Source organism: Sapajus apella, unplaced genomic scaffold (assembly GCF_009761245.1).
Source record: "Sapajus apella isolate SASKATOON/1434 unplaced genomic scaffold, GSC_monkey_1.0 scaffold37, whole genome shotgun sequence".
NCBI lineage: Eukaryota > Metazoa > Chordata > Mammalia > Primates > Cebidae > Sapajus > Sapajus apella.
In genome coordinates, this window is record NW_022436977.1 from 3,193,014 (window position 1) to 3,210,631 (window position 17,618).

General features: G+C 41.2%; 1 protein-coding gene across 1 annotated transcript in view; it reads right to left on the reverse strand.

Moving 5' to 3' along the window:
- Positions 1-14,838, reverse strand: part of LOC116564585 (palmitoyltransferase ZDHHC3-like) — a 35,556-nt gene extending 20,718 nt beyond the window's left edge. Inside the window, 4 exon segments of the mRNA XM_032297870.1 lie at positions 743-830; positions 2,065-2,567; positions 2,570-2,897; positions 14,728-14,838. Of these exon segments, the coding sequence (XP_032153761.1) occupies positions 743-830; positions 2,065-2,567; positions 2,570-2,897; positions 14,728-14,838 (1,030 nt within the window).
- Positions 14,839-17,618: the final 2,780 nt, after the last annotated feature.

A 17,618-nucleotide genomic window follows, 5' to 3' on the forward strand; every position in this document is an offset into this window, starting at 1 on the left:
TTTTTTTTTTTTTTTTTTTTTTTTTGAGACAGTCTTGCTCTGTTGCTCAGACTGGAGTGCAGTGGCACAACTTGACTCACTGCAACCTCTGCCTCCCTAGTTCAAGCACTTCTTTTTGCCTTAACTTATAGAGTAGCTGGAATTATAGGCTCCTGCCACCATGCCTGGCTCACTATGTTGGCCAGGCTGGTTTTGAACTCCTGACCTCAAGTGATCCTCCTGCCTCAGCCTCCCAAAGCGCTGGAATTACAGGCGTGAGCTACTGCACCCGGCTGAGAATGTGCATTACTAACAACTTCTCAGGTGGTGCTGATGTTGATGCTGCTGGTCTGGGGACGTCAAGAAGAGCATCCTTGAGGAAGTTTCTAGAAAAATCTCTCTTCATGTTTCTTTGATGTTTACAGGCCCCTTCTAGGTGGGACCCCTTCCCTCTACTGGCTGGCTCTCCCTTTAAGCTGATGCACTACAAGTCTTGAAAACAGAGAAATTAAAAAGCCATTAGTCTGGCTGGGAAAGCCCCGCCTAGCCTCCCAGGGAGGAGTTTCTGTGTGATACCAAACTCACACAGGTGTTTAAATACTTGTTAATTTACTTCACCTGAGGTGAGAGAGAAACCAGAGGCCAGAGAAGTGATTTTTTTGTTTTTTTGAGACAGAGTCTTGCTCTGTCCCCCAGGCTGGAGTGCAGTGGCACGATCTTGGCTCACTGCTGTGACATGGTAATTGCCCCGTAAACTGCATACCTCGACCATACCTCCGCTTTCCATTGAAACTGCTCTCTGTAGCCCTAACGTGACAGGGAAGCAGTTCAAACCAACGCCATCTTGGCCCCTGTGCCATTTTAAGACTTGTAGTAACTAAGGTCTCTGGTTTCCACCCTCCCCAGACAATGTGCAAAGTAACGCATATCTTGACTTCTGTGAACCACTTAAGTAACAATCGGAATGTCCAAAACCCCTCGTCCCCATCCACCCCGCCCCCGGAGGTGGTTTACGGGCATAAAAGGTCCTGACACCCTCCTTTAGGTGTCTCGTGTTGGAGAGACGCCACTCCTACGTGGCTGCCGGCAATAAAGACCCTGTAATTTGGCCTAGTCTTTGTCTCAGTAGTGATTTTGCACTTGCTCGGTTACAACATTGTAACCTCCACCTCCCCATTCAAGTGATTCTCCTGCCTCAGCCTCCTGAGTAGCTGGGATTACAGGTGTCCGCCACCACGTCCGGCTAATTTTTGTATTTTTAGTAGAGATGGGATTTCACATCATGGCCAGGGTGATCTTGAACTCCTGACTTTATGAGCCACCCGCCTCGGCCTCCCAAAGTACTGGGATTACAGGCGTGAGCCAGCGCGCCTGGCCTAGCAGTGATTTTTTATTTTATTTTATTTTTTTGAGACAACGTCTTGCTCTAGGAGCCGGGCTGGAGTGGGTTGCGAGATCTCGGCTCACTGCAACCTCTGCGTCCCCGATTCAAGCAATTCTCCTGCCTCAGCCTCCCGAGTAGCTGGGACTACAGGCGCGCGCCACCACGCCCCGCTAATTTTTGTATTTTTAGTAGAGACAGGGTTTCACCATGTTGGCCAAGAGCCTCTCAATCTCTTGACCTCGTGATCCGCCCGCCTCGGCCTCCCAAAGTGCTGGGATTACAGGCGTGAGCCACCGCGCCCAGCAAAGCAGTGATTTTAAAAGGAAAAGATGGCAGCTTTGGTCACCAAAATAATCAAAAGGATGATTTACAAAGAAAAAATGTGGGGACTTTTTTTTTTCGTTCTGCAATGCTCAGCCATTTTACGTCAGACATAAAAACGTTTTTGAGTAGTTGTTTTGTTTTTTCGATTTAAACATTCATGAGAATGGATGGGACGGTAGTGCTGTGGTGTGGCTTGCGTCTGAGTGGCCATGCTGGTCCGGGTCCTTCAGACCACCTATGGTGCGGGTCTGCCTTCCCTTGTGTGGCGGCAAAGGGGCTGGCCCAGCCTAGAGAGAAGCGTTGGCTGCCTCCCACCACACCCGGCTAATTTGTGTATTTTTGGTAAAGACGGTATCTTTAGTAAAGACAAGTTTCACCATGTTGGCCTGGCTGTTCTGGATGAAAAAAATGGATGAAAAAAAATGTTCATCCTCTTTTTTTTTTTTTTTAATCCATCTTCTCTCTTCCTTTTTCAGTTGTATTCCCGTCTCATCTGGGCAGATGGAGTCCACCTGGGTCGCAAACGTCACTGATGTGTGACTGAGGAAGAGCAGGCCCGCACCGCGTGGCGGGGTGAGGAGAATCGCCGTGGTGGGCGCAGAGAAGGGGCTGCGCTCCGTACAGCCTTCTTCACAGCAATGCAGGAAGTAGAATCCCACCATGATGCGCATGTGCAGGGAAATGAGCGCTACCTGGAGGTTGCCAAGAGGACGAGGGTTCTGGTTGTTCTCGCAGACGCCGCTGTTGACCCAGGGACAGTGGTGTTCCGTCTTGGGAGTGCACCGCTTACAGACGCTGCAGTGGTGGGCCCGGTGAGGCCGAATGCTGCGGCATTTGGCACACGTGTACACCACCTGCCGCGGCTTCAGCGGGAAGCGCCCATGAATTCTTTAGCGGCATTTCCTTTGGGCACCGCCCCCGGGTCCCTCATGGCCCAGCAGTGGGAGGCCGGGGCCAAGGAGGCCGGCAGGTTGCACACAGTTCCGTGGATGATGCTGTACACGCGGTGTCGAGATGGAATCAGCATGACAAAGAGGACCACACACTCCGCACAGGTAAGGCTGGCACAGGCGATGCCGCAGCCGTCACGGATAAACCACGTGGTTCCCGCAGGACCGGGGTGGGGAGGCGGGACACGCCTCTCCGGCTGGAGGTGCTCTGGTTTCCGCTCAGCTTCTCGGGAGTGGTGGGTGGGGATAAGCCTCAGAAGCTATTCTGTCCACACTGGCATCGTGAAGCCAGAGGCAGTTCCCCAGTCTCAGGCGCCCTGTGGGGGTCCCGCTGCTGCCGCCTCCTCCGGCAGTCCCCAAGCCCTGACAGGCCTCGAGGTGCAGCAGTGGCTCCTGGGACGAGGCCCCACGGCTCTCTGGACTCCGCCAGACACTGGGCGGTGCGCAGAAGCAGCCTTGGAGCTCCCTCCCGGCAGTGGGCGGCTCAGCTATTAGTTGCTTTGTCTTATCCTCTCGCTCCTCTCACCCTTCACTCCCCAATAGGCTCCTGTGTGTGTTGTTACCTTCCCTGTGTCCATGTGTTTTCACTGTTCAGCTCGCACTTAGGCGGGCCTGAACTGCTTGGTTTTCTGTTCCCGTGTTGCTTTGCTGAAAATAATGGCCTCCAGCTGCATCCATGTTCCTGCAAGGGACATGATCTCATTTTTTTGTGTGTGGCCACATAGTATCCCACGGTGTAAGTGTACCACATTTTCTTTATCCAGTCTACCATTGATGGGCATTTAGGTTGATTCCATGTCTTTGCTATTGTGAATAGTGCTGCAGTGAACATATGGATGCATGTGTCTTTATAATAGAACGATTTTTACTCTGGGGGTTATATTCCCAGCAATGGGATTGCTGGGTTGAATGGCAGTTCTGTGTTAGGTCTTTGAGACATTACCACACTGTCTTCCACAATGGATGAACTAATTTACACTCCCACCAACCGGGTATAAGTGTTCCTTTTTCTTCACAACCTCTGCAGCATCTCCTATTTTTTGACTTTTTAATAATAGCCATTCTGACTGATGTGACATTGTATCTTATTGTGGTTTTAATTTGCGTTTCTCTGATAGTGATGTTGAACATTTTTTTCGTATGATTGATGGCCACATATATATCTTTTTTTTGAAAAGTGTCTGTTTATGTCCTTTGCCCACTGTTTAATGGGGTTTTTTCTTGTAAATTCAAGTTCCTTACAGATGCTGGATGTAAGACCTTTGTCAGATGCATAGTTTGCAAAAAATTTTTCCCATTCTGGAAGTTGTCTGTTCACTCCGATGATAGTTTCCTTTGCTGTGCAGAAGCTCTTCTATTAGATCCCATTTGTCAATTTTTGCTTTTGTTGTAATTGCTTTTGGTGTCTTCCTCATGAAATCTTTGACCATTCCTATGTCCCGAATGGTATTGCCTAGGTTGTCTTCCAGAGTTTTATACTTTTGGGTTTTACATTTAAGTCTTTAATCCATCTCGACTTAATTTTTGTACATGGTATAAGAAGGGGTCCAGTTTCAGTTTTCTGCATATAGCTAGGCAGTTATCCCAGCACCATTTATTGAATAGGGTATCCTGTCCCCATTGCTCATTTTTCTCAGATTTGTTGAAGATCAGATAGTTGTAGGTGTGTGGGCTTATTTCTGGGTTCTCTATTCTGCTTTACTGGTCTGTCTGTTTTTGTACCAGTACCATGATGTTTCGGTTACTGTAGCCCTGTAGCGTAGTTCGAAGTTGGGTAGTCTAATGCCTCCAGCTTTGTTCTTTTTGCTTAAGATTGCCTTCACTATTCTGGCCCTTTTTTGGCTCCATGTGAATTTTAAAATAGTTTTTTCTAGTTCTGTGAAGAATGTCAGTGGCAGTTTAACAGGAATAGCATTGAATCTAGAAATTGCTTTGGGCCATATGATCATTTTAATGATGTTGACAATGATAATGATACTGATCCATCCATGAACATAGAATGTTTTCAATTTGCTTGTGTCATCTCTGATTTCTTTGAGCAGCGTTTGTAGTTCATCTTACAGAGATCTTTCACCTCTCTGGTTATAAGTATCTAAGCTATTAAAATGGAAGCCATTGTTTGGGAATAAGTCATTAATGGCCAGCATGTTTATTTATTTTTATTTTTTGGTGGAAATTGTGAATGGGATTTTATTTTTATTTTATGTTTTTGGTGGCAATCATGAATGGGATTGCCATTCATGAATGAATAAGTCATTAATGACCGGTACATTTTTTTGTTTGTTTGTTTGTTTGTTTTTTGAGACAGAGTTTCACCCTTGTTACCCAGGCTGGAGTGCAATGGCACGATCTTGGCTCACTGCAACCTCCGCCTCCTTGGTTCAGGCAATTCTCCTGCCTCAACCTCCTCAGTAGCTGGGATTACAGGCACGCGCCACCATGCCCAGCTAACGTTTTTTTTTGTATTTTTAGTAGAGACGGGGTTTCACCATGTTGACCAGGATGGTCTCGATCTCCTGACCTCATGATCCACCCGCCTCAGCCTCCCAAAGTGCTGGGATTACAGGCTTGAGCCACCGCTCCCGGCCGACTGGTACGTTTTTATTTTTTTTGTGTGTGTGGAAATTGTGAATGGGATTTTATTTTTATTTATGTCTTTGGTGGCAATCATGAATGGGATTGTGTTCCTGAATTGGCTCTCAGCTTGGCTGTTGTTGGTATATAGGAATGTTAGTGATTTTTGAACATTAATTTTGTATCCTGAGACTTTGCTAAAGTTGTTTATTGGCCTGAATAGCTATGGGGCTGAAACTAAGGGGTTTTCTAGATATAGGATCATGTCATCTGCAAACGGGGATAGTCTGACTTCTTCTCTTCTTGTTTGGATGCCCTTTATGTATTTTTCTTGCCTGATTGCCCTGGTCAGGATTTCCAAAACTATGCTGACGAGTAGTGAGAAAAGGCATCCTTGTCTTGTGTCGACTTTCAACATTTCCAGCTTTTGCCTGTTCAGTATGATGTTGGCTATGGGTGTGTCATACATGGCTCTTATTATTTTGAGGTATATTCCTAAAATACTTAGTTTATTGAGAGTTTTTAACATGAAGCGTTGAATTTTATCAAAAGCCTTTTCTGCATCTAATTTCAGCAGATCCTGAAATTAAGAAAAAAGCCTTTTCTGCATCTATTGAGATAATCATGTGGATTTTGTCTTTAGTTCTGTTTATGTGATGAATCACATTGATTGTTTTGCAGATATTGAACCAACTTTGGATCCCAGGGTAAAGCCTACTTGATGGTGGTGCTACTGGATTCGGGTTGTCAGTATTCTATTGAGGATTTTTGCATTGATGGTCATCAAGGATATTGGCCACAAGTTTTCTTTTTTTGTTGTGTCTCTGCCAGGTTACGGTAGCAGGGTGATGCTGGCCTCATAGTATGAGTTCCTCAATTTTTGGGAACAGTTTCAGTAGGAATGGTACCAGCTCTTCTTCATACATCTGATAGAATTTGGCTGTGAATCTGTCTGGTGCTGGGCCTTCTTCTTTTTTTCTTTCTTTCTTTTTTTTTTTTTTTTGTTTGGTAGGCTATTTATTACTGCCTCAATTTCAGAGCTCATTATCGGTATGTTCAGGGATTCAATTTCTTCCTGGTTCAGTCTTGGGAGGGTGTATATGTCCAGGAATTTATCAGTTTCTTCTAGATTTTCTGTCTTATATGCATAGAGGTGTTCATAATATTCTCTGATGGCTGTTTGTATTTCTACGGAGTCAGTGGTAATATCTCCCTTGTCATTTCTGATTGTGTTTATTTGACTCTTCTCTCTTTTCTTCTTGATTAGTCTAGCTTGCAGTCTATTTTATTATTTTTTTTCCAAAAAACAGCTCTTGGATTCATTGATCTTTTGAGTGGTTTTTCATGTCTCTGTCTCCTTCATTTCAGCTCTGATTTTGGTTATTTCTTGTCTTCTGCTAGTTTTGAGTTTTGTTTGCTCTTGGTTCTCTAGTTCTTTTAGTTGTGATGTTGTTAACTTGAGATTTTTCTAACCTTTTTTTTTTTTTAGAGATGGAGTTTTGCCCTTGTTGCCCAGGCTGGAGTTCAATGGGCCCTATCTCGGCTCACTGCAACCTTTGTCTCCTGGGTTTGAACGATTCTCTTGCCTCTGCCTCCCTAGTAGCTGGAATTACAGGCCCCGTCACAATGCCCAGCTAATTTTTGTATTTTTAGTAGAGTTGAGGTTCCATGTTGGCCAGGCTGGTCTCAAACTCCTGACCTCAGGTGATCCACCCGCCTCAGCCTCCCAAAATGATGGGATTACAGGCATAAGTCACTGTGCCCAGCCTTTCTAACTTTTTGATGTGAGCATTTAGTACTACAAATTTCCCTCTTAACACTGCCTTAGCTGTGTCCCAGAGATTCTGATACATTGTATCTTTGTTCTCATTAGTTTCAAACAACTTCTTGATTTCTGCCTTTATTTCATTATTTACCCCAAAGTCATTCAGGAGCAGGTTATTCAATTTCCATGTAATTGTATGTTTTTGAGAGAATTTCCTAGTTTTGATTTCTAATTTGATTGTGTTGTAGTCTGAGAGACTGTTATGATTTCAGTCCTTTTGCATTTGCTGAGGAGTATTTTACTTTCAATCATGTGATCAATTTTAGAGTATGTGCCATGTGGTCATGAGAAGAATGTATATTCTATTGTTTTGGGGTAGACAGTTCTGCAGGTATCTATCAGGTCCATTTGATTCAGTGCTGAGTTCAGGTCCTAATTATCTTTGTTAATTTTTTGCCTTGGTGATCTGTCTAATATATTCAGTGGGGTGTTAAAGTCTTCCACTATTATTGTGTGACAAGCCTATCTTGGGACATACCCCAAACCCTCCTCTGGCCAGGACAGGATTGCTCTAACCCTGGAGATGGAGACAACCTGGGATACCGGGTGTGGGTGGCCCCCTGGCTGACGTCTATCATGCTCTCTACCGCAGGGACAGCCCTCCTCTTTTTTTTCCGTATTTTCTTGTCCTTGCTCGAACCTTTTTTGGTGACAATGGGCTTTTAATATTTTCCTCCCCAAACTGTGTGGCTGGTGGGTAGCATTTCAAAATTTTGTCCAGAGGAAATAGAGGATTAAGAAGTTCAGGGGACAGCCAGGCGCAGTGGCTCACGCCTGTAATCCCAGCACTGTGGGAGGCTAAGGCGGGTGGATCACGAGGTCAGGAGATCAAGATCATCCTGGCCAACATGGTGAAACCCCGTCTCTGCTAAAAATACAAAAATTAGCCGGGGGTGGTGGCACATGCCTGTAGTCCCAGCTACTCAGGAGGCTGAGGCAGGAGAATGGCTTGCACCTGGGAGGCAGAGGTTGCAGTGAGTTTGCACCAGTGACAGAGTGAGACTCTGCCTCAAAAAAAAAAAAAAAAAAAAAAAAAGGTTCAGGGGATTATTTCACTTATTTTGAAAAGAACCAGAACTGAAACAGACCTTCTTGGTCCCAGTCTAGCTCTTTATCAGCCATGCTATCAGCTTGCAGTTTTGCTGTCCACTATGCCATCAGCTTACAGTTTTGTCTCAGGATCCTTCTGAAAAGAATAACTGAGGGCCAACCTTTTTCAAACACTGATCTCTTTAAGGTCTTATAAAATTTTTTTTGAAGAGCAATATCAGTAAGAGGCTTATGAAACAAACCAAAAGAATACAAAGCTGTAGCTATTTTCTGGGCTCTCTTTCTTTAAGACCTTCAGGCAGTTCCCAGAACAGACTGGTTATGACTCAGGATGAATTATCATCACCAGGGCAAATTCTACAAAGGCTAATGACTTATAGCCCTCCTCACCATTGCCATTTCCTAGCAGTTATCTCCAGGCAATGCTGCCTAACATGTAATCATTACAACTTTATTATTTTGCTTCCAAGAACTGCCATTGTTTCAAAAAAAAAAAATTAATCCTTTATATCCTATTTTGAATTATGTAGTCTTTTTTTCCCCAAGGACAAAGAAGAGATGTTTTTAAAAGTGTGGAGAAAGGCCAGCTGCGGTGGCTCATACGTGTAATCCCAGCACTTTGGGAAGCCAGGGTGGGAAGATTGCTTGAGCCAGGAATTTGAGACCAGCATGGACATCTCTACAAAAAAATAAAAAATTAGACAGGTGTGTTGGTACACGCCTGTGATCCCAGCTACTTGGGATGCTGAGGTGAAAGGATTGCTTGAGCCCAAGAGGTCAAGGCTACAGTGAGCCATGATCACACCACTGCAGTCCAGCCTAGGTAACAAAGCAAGACCTTGTCTCAAAAAAAAAAAAAAAAAAAAGAAATTGTGTGGAGGAGACAGAACATCTGCCAAAATCTTAGAGAATAGTGCTAAAAGGGGAGATACGAGAACAAGGGAACACATTTTATTTATTTCACAAAAGGATTCTAAAACAGGCAGTGAGACAAATAGAAAGTCTATCTATAAGTTCGATTTCAGAAGTGGTACCAATGACCCTTTCTATAGTATTTCTCACCAGCTGCAAGCAAGTGGAACAAGTTCAAGTGTCAACCCTTAAAATCACTGAATCCATCACTTGTACAATAGCTTGGATAGATAAAATGGGAAGCTACATTCCATTTTTACTTTAGTGTGAGTTATTCTGGCCTTTTGTCAGAGGACAGCTGAGAGCTTATTTTCTGAGGGAGAAGTGAACAGAGACAGAATACTGTAGAGCACTTGCTAGCAGAGAGTGAAACCCATGGAAGGCAGCTCCTCGTAGGGAGGTGGATGAAAAGAACAAGCTTACTTATTTCATAAAAGGATCAAGGGAAGTCCCTAAGGAAAGATTCTGTGTAAACCTAGAGATTTCTCTCCTGCAGAGAGAATGAGGCCACAGAAGGTCCACCCATGGTCAGGGATTTGAGAAGTGACACCAGTTACCTCTATTCTGAACCAGGGAGAAGCACAGATTCCTGTATACCTTAGGCCAGATTCTTGGCCATTGAACTCTCCCATGGGAAACAGCTTGCAAAGGGGGAGAGGAAAGAGGTGGGGGAATTGAGGGTCTTTTTCATTTTTGTTATCTGGTCTCTTCCCTAAGGGGGGATGACAGTTGATTTTGACAGGGGACGGTGAGATGGAACGTGAGGACTCTGAGCACCTGAAAGAGGGCTATGAAGAATGAGGCAGCGTCAACACTGGAGGTGGGGAAGCTAGAAAACAAATATTCTCATCTCTTAAACAGGCCTAGAGCCAGCTCTGATAAAGCTCCAAGGAGATCCTAGAGACATATCCTCTACAGAGAAGATGGCATAGCTTAAACCTTGCTGGATAAAATCCCATAATCTGCCTGTAAGTCAAATTATTTCTGAAGTAACATCATTAACTTCCTCAAAGAATGGGAGAAAAGATTAGACTTAGGGTATTATCATCTCTTTTGGACATTTGTTCTAAAGGAGCTGGAAGCTATACGTGACCTCAGTTTTTCCCGGGGATGTAGAACAGCTTTAGACCTTCTCTTTCTGGAACTGACCCTAGGTGCTCTATTTTAGCTCTTAGACTAGTTCATTTTTGAATTTAATAAAAAAAGAAAAAAGAAAAAAAATTCTCTTTTCATTTGAACTGTTTTTTGTTTTGTAATTCTTAGGGTTGACCCTTATAGTCCTTTGCACATTGATCTTCAGATCTTAAAAAGAAAAAGAAAGCATATATTTTACTTAACTTCTCTTTTAGGGTAAGGAAATAGTTACAGGACCCTATATACTTCTGATGGGGGTGTGTATTTGTGCAGTACTTTGGAAAACAATTTGGTAAAGTAGAAGAGACTCATGCCCTGTGGTTCAGGAATCTCGTAGATATATACTCCACAAGAAACGAGTACTTAGACATCAGGAGACACAGCATCATTTATAATAGCCCCAAACAGAAAATAACCTAAATGTTCATTCCAATAAAATGGAGAATTGTGGTATTGGTAAAATGACTTACAGCTATGTGGGACAAGATGGGTGAATCTTGAACACAATGTTAAGCAAAAGAGACCAGACCCCAAAACCTATTTTGTGCAATTCCCTTTACATATATATCAGAAATAGGTAAAACGAATGTTGGTTAGGGCATGCATTCTCAGTGGAGGCAATATTGCCTGCAGAGGAGTGCAGACTGGTCCTTAGAGTGAAAAACATCTTAGGTGTTGTAATGGTCTTCTGCCCTCCAAAGGGCCACAGAACACACGCAGATACACAATAGATCTGTGGTGTTACAGTTCCATGGGGCGTGGGACAGAATTAGGAAGAAAACTAAAAAGGCTTCTCAGTGGTGCAAACGTGAAAAGAAAACTGAGAAATACTTATTTATGTATTCATAAATACATAAATACTTGGGCAGTACAACTATCAAGAGCAAAGGTGATTACCATACAGGTTAGGATAAGGACTCCGTGTAGGTGAGAGGTAGGAAGGTGTGAACTGAAGGTACATCTGTGGGCTTCTTGGATACTGGCTGTAATGTATTTCTTGACCAGGTTGGTGGTTACATGGACACATAATTTACAATAACTTGTAAGTGTACCTCTATATTTTATGCGCTTTTCTGAATTTGTGTGTTATGTTTAATAAAGTATTTTTAAGATCCTAAAACTAAAGGTTACAAAAGAATAGCGATGGAATCTAGAAAAAACATTAATGATTTAATATGGAATCTGGATAAAATATAATGGTTTAAAAATCTATGGATGTATTTTGATGGAAAAAACAAAGACATAAAAGAATACTTCCTTTGTACTTACAAAAAGGATGGTAGTAATTTTCTAAAAACTTCTTACCTAACTTTTTTGTGTGTATATTTTTGCTTGGGGTTATATCTTATGATGCAACTTTCCTGAAATGACCCAAATATCAGTATTTGTTCTCACTTTTGTTATCATAGAAACTGTTGTGATTGTCATTTGGGTTGTCTTTCTAAAGTGTGAATTTGGTGTGTATTGACTGAAGTTGTTAGTGGGTGCATCTTTGCTGATTCATATTGGGGAATGAATGAAACACCCTGACCAAAACCAAAAAAACAAAACACAAAAAACCCTGGAAGGTATCTTTCTTTTTTAAAACGTGAAATCATATGTCCGTATGCCCAACACCAAACTTACGAAATAGAATCTTATCAGTCCCTGTAGCCCCGGTGTGCTCTCCCTGGTCACTTCCTCTTTGGGAGGTATCTTGAACGGAATATGAAATCTTGGACAAGAAATGAGGATTCGTGACTGCAGGTAGTGTTTTCGTTACTTTTTTCCTGCTCTAGGTAGAACTTCAGGGAGGGGATGATCTGGGAGGTAAATAGCTGAAATTCTATTGGATTTGTGTTTCTGGACCATGGCTCCTGATATCAGAAAGAACGGCCTTTTCGGGGGTTGGAGTATTTCTTTCTTTTTTTTTTTTTTTTGAGACGGAGTTTCGCTCTTGTTACCCAGGCTGGAGTGCAATGGCGCGATCTTGGCTCACCGCAACCTCCGCCTCCTGGGTTCAGGCAATTTTCCTGCCTCAGCCTCCTGAGTAGCTGGGATTACAGGCACGCGCCACCATGCCCAGCTAATTTTTTGTAGTTTTAGTAGAGACGGGGTTTCACCATGTTGACCAGGATGGTCTCGATCTCTTGACCTCGTGATCCACCCGCCTCAGCCTCCCAAAGTGCTGGGATTACAGGCTTGAGCCACCGCGCCCGGCGGTTGGAGTATTTCTTAAGAGACCCGGGAAAAATGATTTCCTTGAGCTAACTGGCCTTATGAAGAGAAGACCTTAAACTGAATTGCCAAGTTATTAGTATTGGGATTCACAGACTTTTAGAGCCAGAACAATATATATTTATGGCTTCCGATGTCCATAGTGACAACATGAGAGTCATGAATAATAAGCAAAATGGAACTTGAGATAAAGCATTAACACAAAGATGGGAGTGGGGGCAGGAGGGATGAGACCTGGTGAGAAACTGGTAAATCCAACTTGCTATGCTTTTAAGGAAGTCATTTTCTGATGTTTCAGGCAACATCTGAATTACTCAAGTGAATTCTGAGGTAGTACTTTAAGAAGGGTCTATTTAGATAAATTTAGGCTCATTTAGAGAATAATAGCCGGGATTAGGAAGAGATTCTATTCTGTGTCCAAGGATAGCTGGTTAAATTGTAGATTCAGAGAGGAAAACATGAGGGTTCATAATAGCCTGTCTTCAGCTGTCTGGAGGACTATGTATATGGAAGCATTCGTTTTTGTTTTTGGTGAACACGGGGCATAAAAGTAGAATAAGTCAAATTATAAATAGGTGATTTTCAATTCAATATACGAACTTGATTTGCAACTATTTAGAGCCATCTGGTGATGTAGTCTTTAAAAAAATGGAATGTTCCTCATCCTTAATAATAACTTAGAAGGCTGAGATGTTACATGAGAAATCATATAACTTTATGAGATTCTTGTAGAGCCCGAGAGTCTGCTTCTGAATTAACATATACTAAGGTAACTCAAACTTCATTTTAACAGTCACCCTTAATCTTTTTTTTTTTTTTTGAGACAGAGTTTTACTCTTGTTGCCCAGGCTAGAGTACAGTGACACAATCTCAGCTCACTGCAACCTCTGCCTCCCGAATTCAAGCGATTCTCCTGACTCAGCCTCCCTAGTTGCTGGGATTACACCCTCAACCTTTTTCTCCCCCGTTCCTGAAGAGCTCTTTTTATTTCTGTAAAATCTGGATTCCTGAGTTCTGGGATACAGAGTTTATGGAATAGCATATGGAACCAATGCCATACCAGAGTTATGGAAGAGCATCTGGAACCATTGGTTGTAAACCATTATGTTGTTGATAGAGTTTTTAATGACTCATATATACATACATGCATACATACATATATATACACACACAAACACACACACATATATTTTTACCAGAAAAAACAAATGTTTTTCAAATGTAAATTGTGATGGAGGGTTTAGAGAATGTTATTACAGAGTGGTCCCCACATGCCTGTGATCATAGTTGGTACTTCTAGAAATAATCACGGGAAATCTCATGGACCTATTGAGCTGACTGTCTAACTACTTCTACAGGTAATAGTTGCAGTTTAGTAGAATCAAATGGTAATTGTCATGTAGTTTTGCTGAAATTTGTATTGCTTCTTTTTTTGTGATTGGAAATCTTACAGAAGGTGGGGAAAAGATCACAATTCGTTAGGTTATGACATGTTCTGTAGACCCTCAAAGTACGAGCAATTTTACGAGAATTGCAAACACAGATGACCAATTCTATTATGTGACATAATCCACATGACGGTGATTAAAATCTAAATATATCCAGTCCTCACTTTGATCATTTCTATGGTTGAAATAGTAATCGTTGCATTTCGGGTAAAAATATGACTACGTTAGACTTCAGAACTTTCTCCAGAAGTTCTTTGTTCCTACAGTTATTTTTGGTTATATTTGCTTTACATGCTTATATATGTGTTTTGGGGGCTAACATCCTGTTAATAGTCATTTATGTATAGTCAGAATACATATTAACTGTGGTGCTGATACTACAGAATTGTTATTTGGGCATGATGTCCATCTGTAAAGCTCAGAGAAACAAAAAGTATTAAAAAAAAAAAACCTTAGTATTACACACGGATGTGCTGAGCTCATTTTGAGTCCTGCCACATGGTAAAGCAATATTGTTTTCTATTTTTACTTATGTATTTGTTGAGACAGGGTCTTGCTGTATCACCCAAGCTGGAGTGCAGTGGTGTAATCGTGTCTCACTGCAACCTCTGCCTCCCGAGCTCAAGCCATTCTCCCACCTCAGCCTCCTAAGTAGCTGGAACTGCAGGCACATGCTTCCATGCCTGGCTAATTTTTGTATTTTTGGTAGAAACGGGGTTTCGCCATGTTGCTCAGACTGGTCTCTAACTCCTGGGCTGAAGCGATTCATCTGCCTGGTTCTTGCAAAGTATTAGTATTACATGTGTGAGCCACTGTGCCTGAACCAATAATGTTTGTTAAAAATTTTTATTTACTTTTTACTTTTGCTTTTTTAAAAAAAATCGTAAAATTTTTATTTTTTTCAATATTGTTTTTTAAAAGTTTACTTACCTGACACCCACAGCCTAATCTTTGCCATATATTCCAAAATGTTCTGTGAGTGAGCAGCTTCTTACCTATTTCTATGGCCAGGAAAGACATCAATCCTTCCCTGCTGCCCATAGCCCCCAGTTATTCTACATAATTCCCTAGTCTGTGACCACATTCAGATGAGAGATCTGTTTTGTTTTAGTTTTTTCCAAGAAAGGAGGAAGTGGTCGCCACCTATACTAAGCAGTCTAGTCTTCTGTTTATAAATGAGCAAGGATGGAGAGCCAAATCTGAGAACCTTGAGTAATCCTGGTATTCTCCAAGAGAATCCAAGAGTATTTTGGGATTACAGAAGCTGATAAAGTGGTCTTATGTTAGTTGTATCCACAGCTCTCATCAGAAGCAGACATAAATACTTTTTGTAGGAAAACATCTCTAATTTAAGCCTGTAGGATTCCCAAAGATGAAAAGCAGGCAAATATGAATTCAGTCAATCATAGCATTCAAGTAGTCAACTCAAGATATTTGAGAATTGTCAGAAATAATGAATAATGGATATATTTCCTGAAGACTATAGGTCTTGGAGTTATCAGATACAGAACATGGACTTCAAATATTAGAATTGTGAGACATAGTTACATGTGAAATCTAATATAAAGAAAAAAAGAGTCATAAAATTGAGCAAGCAGTAAGTCCACCCAGAATCATGAGGAAGACCTGAAAAGCAAATGGATGAAATAGAACTTACGGAAATGAAAATATATAGCTGGGTATGGTGTCTCACACCTGTAATCCCAGCACTTTGGGAAGCTGAGGCAGGAGGATGGCTTGAGCCCAGGAGTTCAAGACCAGCCTGGGCAACATGGTGAAAACTTGTTTCTAAAAAAAAAAAATGCCCCTCCCCCTAAAAAAATTGGCTGGGTATGGGGCACATGCCTGTAGTCCAAGCTACTCAGGAGGCTGAGGTGGGAGGATCATTGGAGCCGAGGAGGCCGAGGCTGCACCAAGGCATGTTTGTGCCACTGCAGTCCAGTCTGGCCGACAGAGTGAGACTCTGTCTCAAAGTAATATAAAATATACAAAATGTAATTGTTGAAATAAGAAACTCAGTAGATGGATTAGATGTCAGAGGAGAGAATTAATTGATTAGACAATTATCTCCAAAAAAATAAGTCAGAATGTTACATAGAGAGACATGAGGATAGATAATAAGGCAGAAGTTGGTGGGGTGGAGGCGGGGAGAGAGAGTGGAGTGAGGTCTAAGATATGTCTTAGTGGAATCCTAGAAGATACTAAAAATGTATTAGAAAGTGAGAGAAATAGAAGTTCTAAAGGGTATAGAAGCAAGTCCACGTAAATCAGTCACAACAAATGTAAATGGACTAAAGTTATCAGTTAGAAAGGCTGAATAAGTAAAACAAAATCCAGCTGGTTTAGTCTGTCATATTTAAAGTATGAGGATACGAAAAGATTGAAAATTTTTATAAAGGAGAGAGATATGCCAGTGTACGTTAACAAAAACAAGTGATGTAGCTTTAGTATCAAACCAAATAGAATTTTGGAACAGAAAGCATTAGTAACAACATTAACTAGATGATAAAAGTCTGTTAATTAGGAGGATGTAGCAATTTTTGTATTTTATGTACCTACGAAAATAGCCTCAAAATACAGTGGAAAAACTGATAAAACCACAGGGAGAAATTGACAAGTCCAGCATCATATTTGGAGATTTCAACATACCCTGCTTACCATAAGTAAGTTAAACAGAACACACATATGCAGATTTGAATAACCAGTGAACGGGCATGATATAATGGACAAATATAGACCTCTCTACCCAATAATTAGATATTATATATCCTTCTCAAGCATATATGAACTATGGGAGAAAAATTAATTATATATTAATCCATAAAGCAAGTCAGAGGATTTAAAAACAATTGGTACTATACACACCATATAATTTATAATTTAAATATGAAACAAAGTTAGAAGGCAATAATGAAGAGGTTAACAAAAATCTACATGAATTTGGGAATTAAACACCCTTGTAAATCATGGTTTAAAAAATCAAATGAAATTTTAAAATGCTTAGAATTGAACCATAATTAAAATACTAAACTTCTATCTATTTCTCTCTCTCCCCTCTCCGTCCTTCTTCCTATCTGGAACATTCAAGAAGCTAATCTTTTTCAATGAAGAACACCTCAAATACTGAAAAGTAGAAAAGGGACAGATGTAATTCTCTGATCTTAGTTAAATCTGTAAGTTAATAACAAAACCAGAAAACAAATATTTGTGGAATTTTAAAACTCATGCAAACAGCCCTTAGGTCAAACAGGGATTTGGAATTAAAACTGCAGAATGTCTAGAGAATAGCAATAATGCAATTATTACTTACGAGACACTAAATGAGAGCTCTGAGGAATGTTCGTTGCCTTAAAATCCTTCTGTTATTAAGAAAAGAATGAAGATGAATAAAGCCTCTAACTCATTGTTAGAAAGGACAATCAAGAAACCTGAAGGAAAGCAGAATGGGGAAATTATTAAAGATATACAAGCAGAAATCAGTGAGTTAGGAAAATAGAAAGGGCTAAATCCCTATTACAGTATAGCCTCTGCAGAAATACTCCTTTAACTTAGGGTTCTGCATACCTTGCTACTGATGATGGAGAACGGGAAAGGCTAACATTCTTTCTTTCTCCTTGTGTTTTGGGTGATGGACAGTAGGTTTGGGAAGTGACTGCTTCACAGTCATTTTGGAGTTTCATGGTATTTGTACTTTTTATGCATAGTTTGTTTCTGAATCTTTTATTTTTGACTTTTTTATGAACATAACAGTCTGACTAAAAAAAACACTTTTTCATTGATGTTAAGAAAAACGTGTTACTACACATTTTATATCTTTGTTT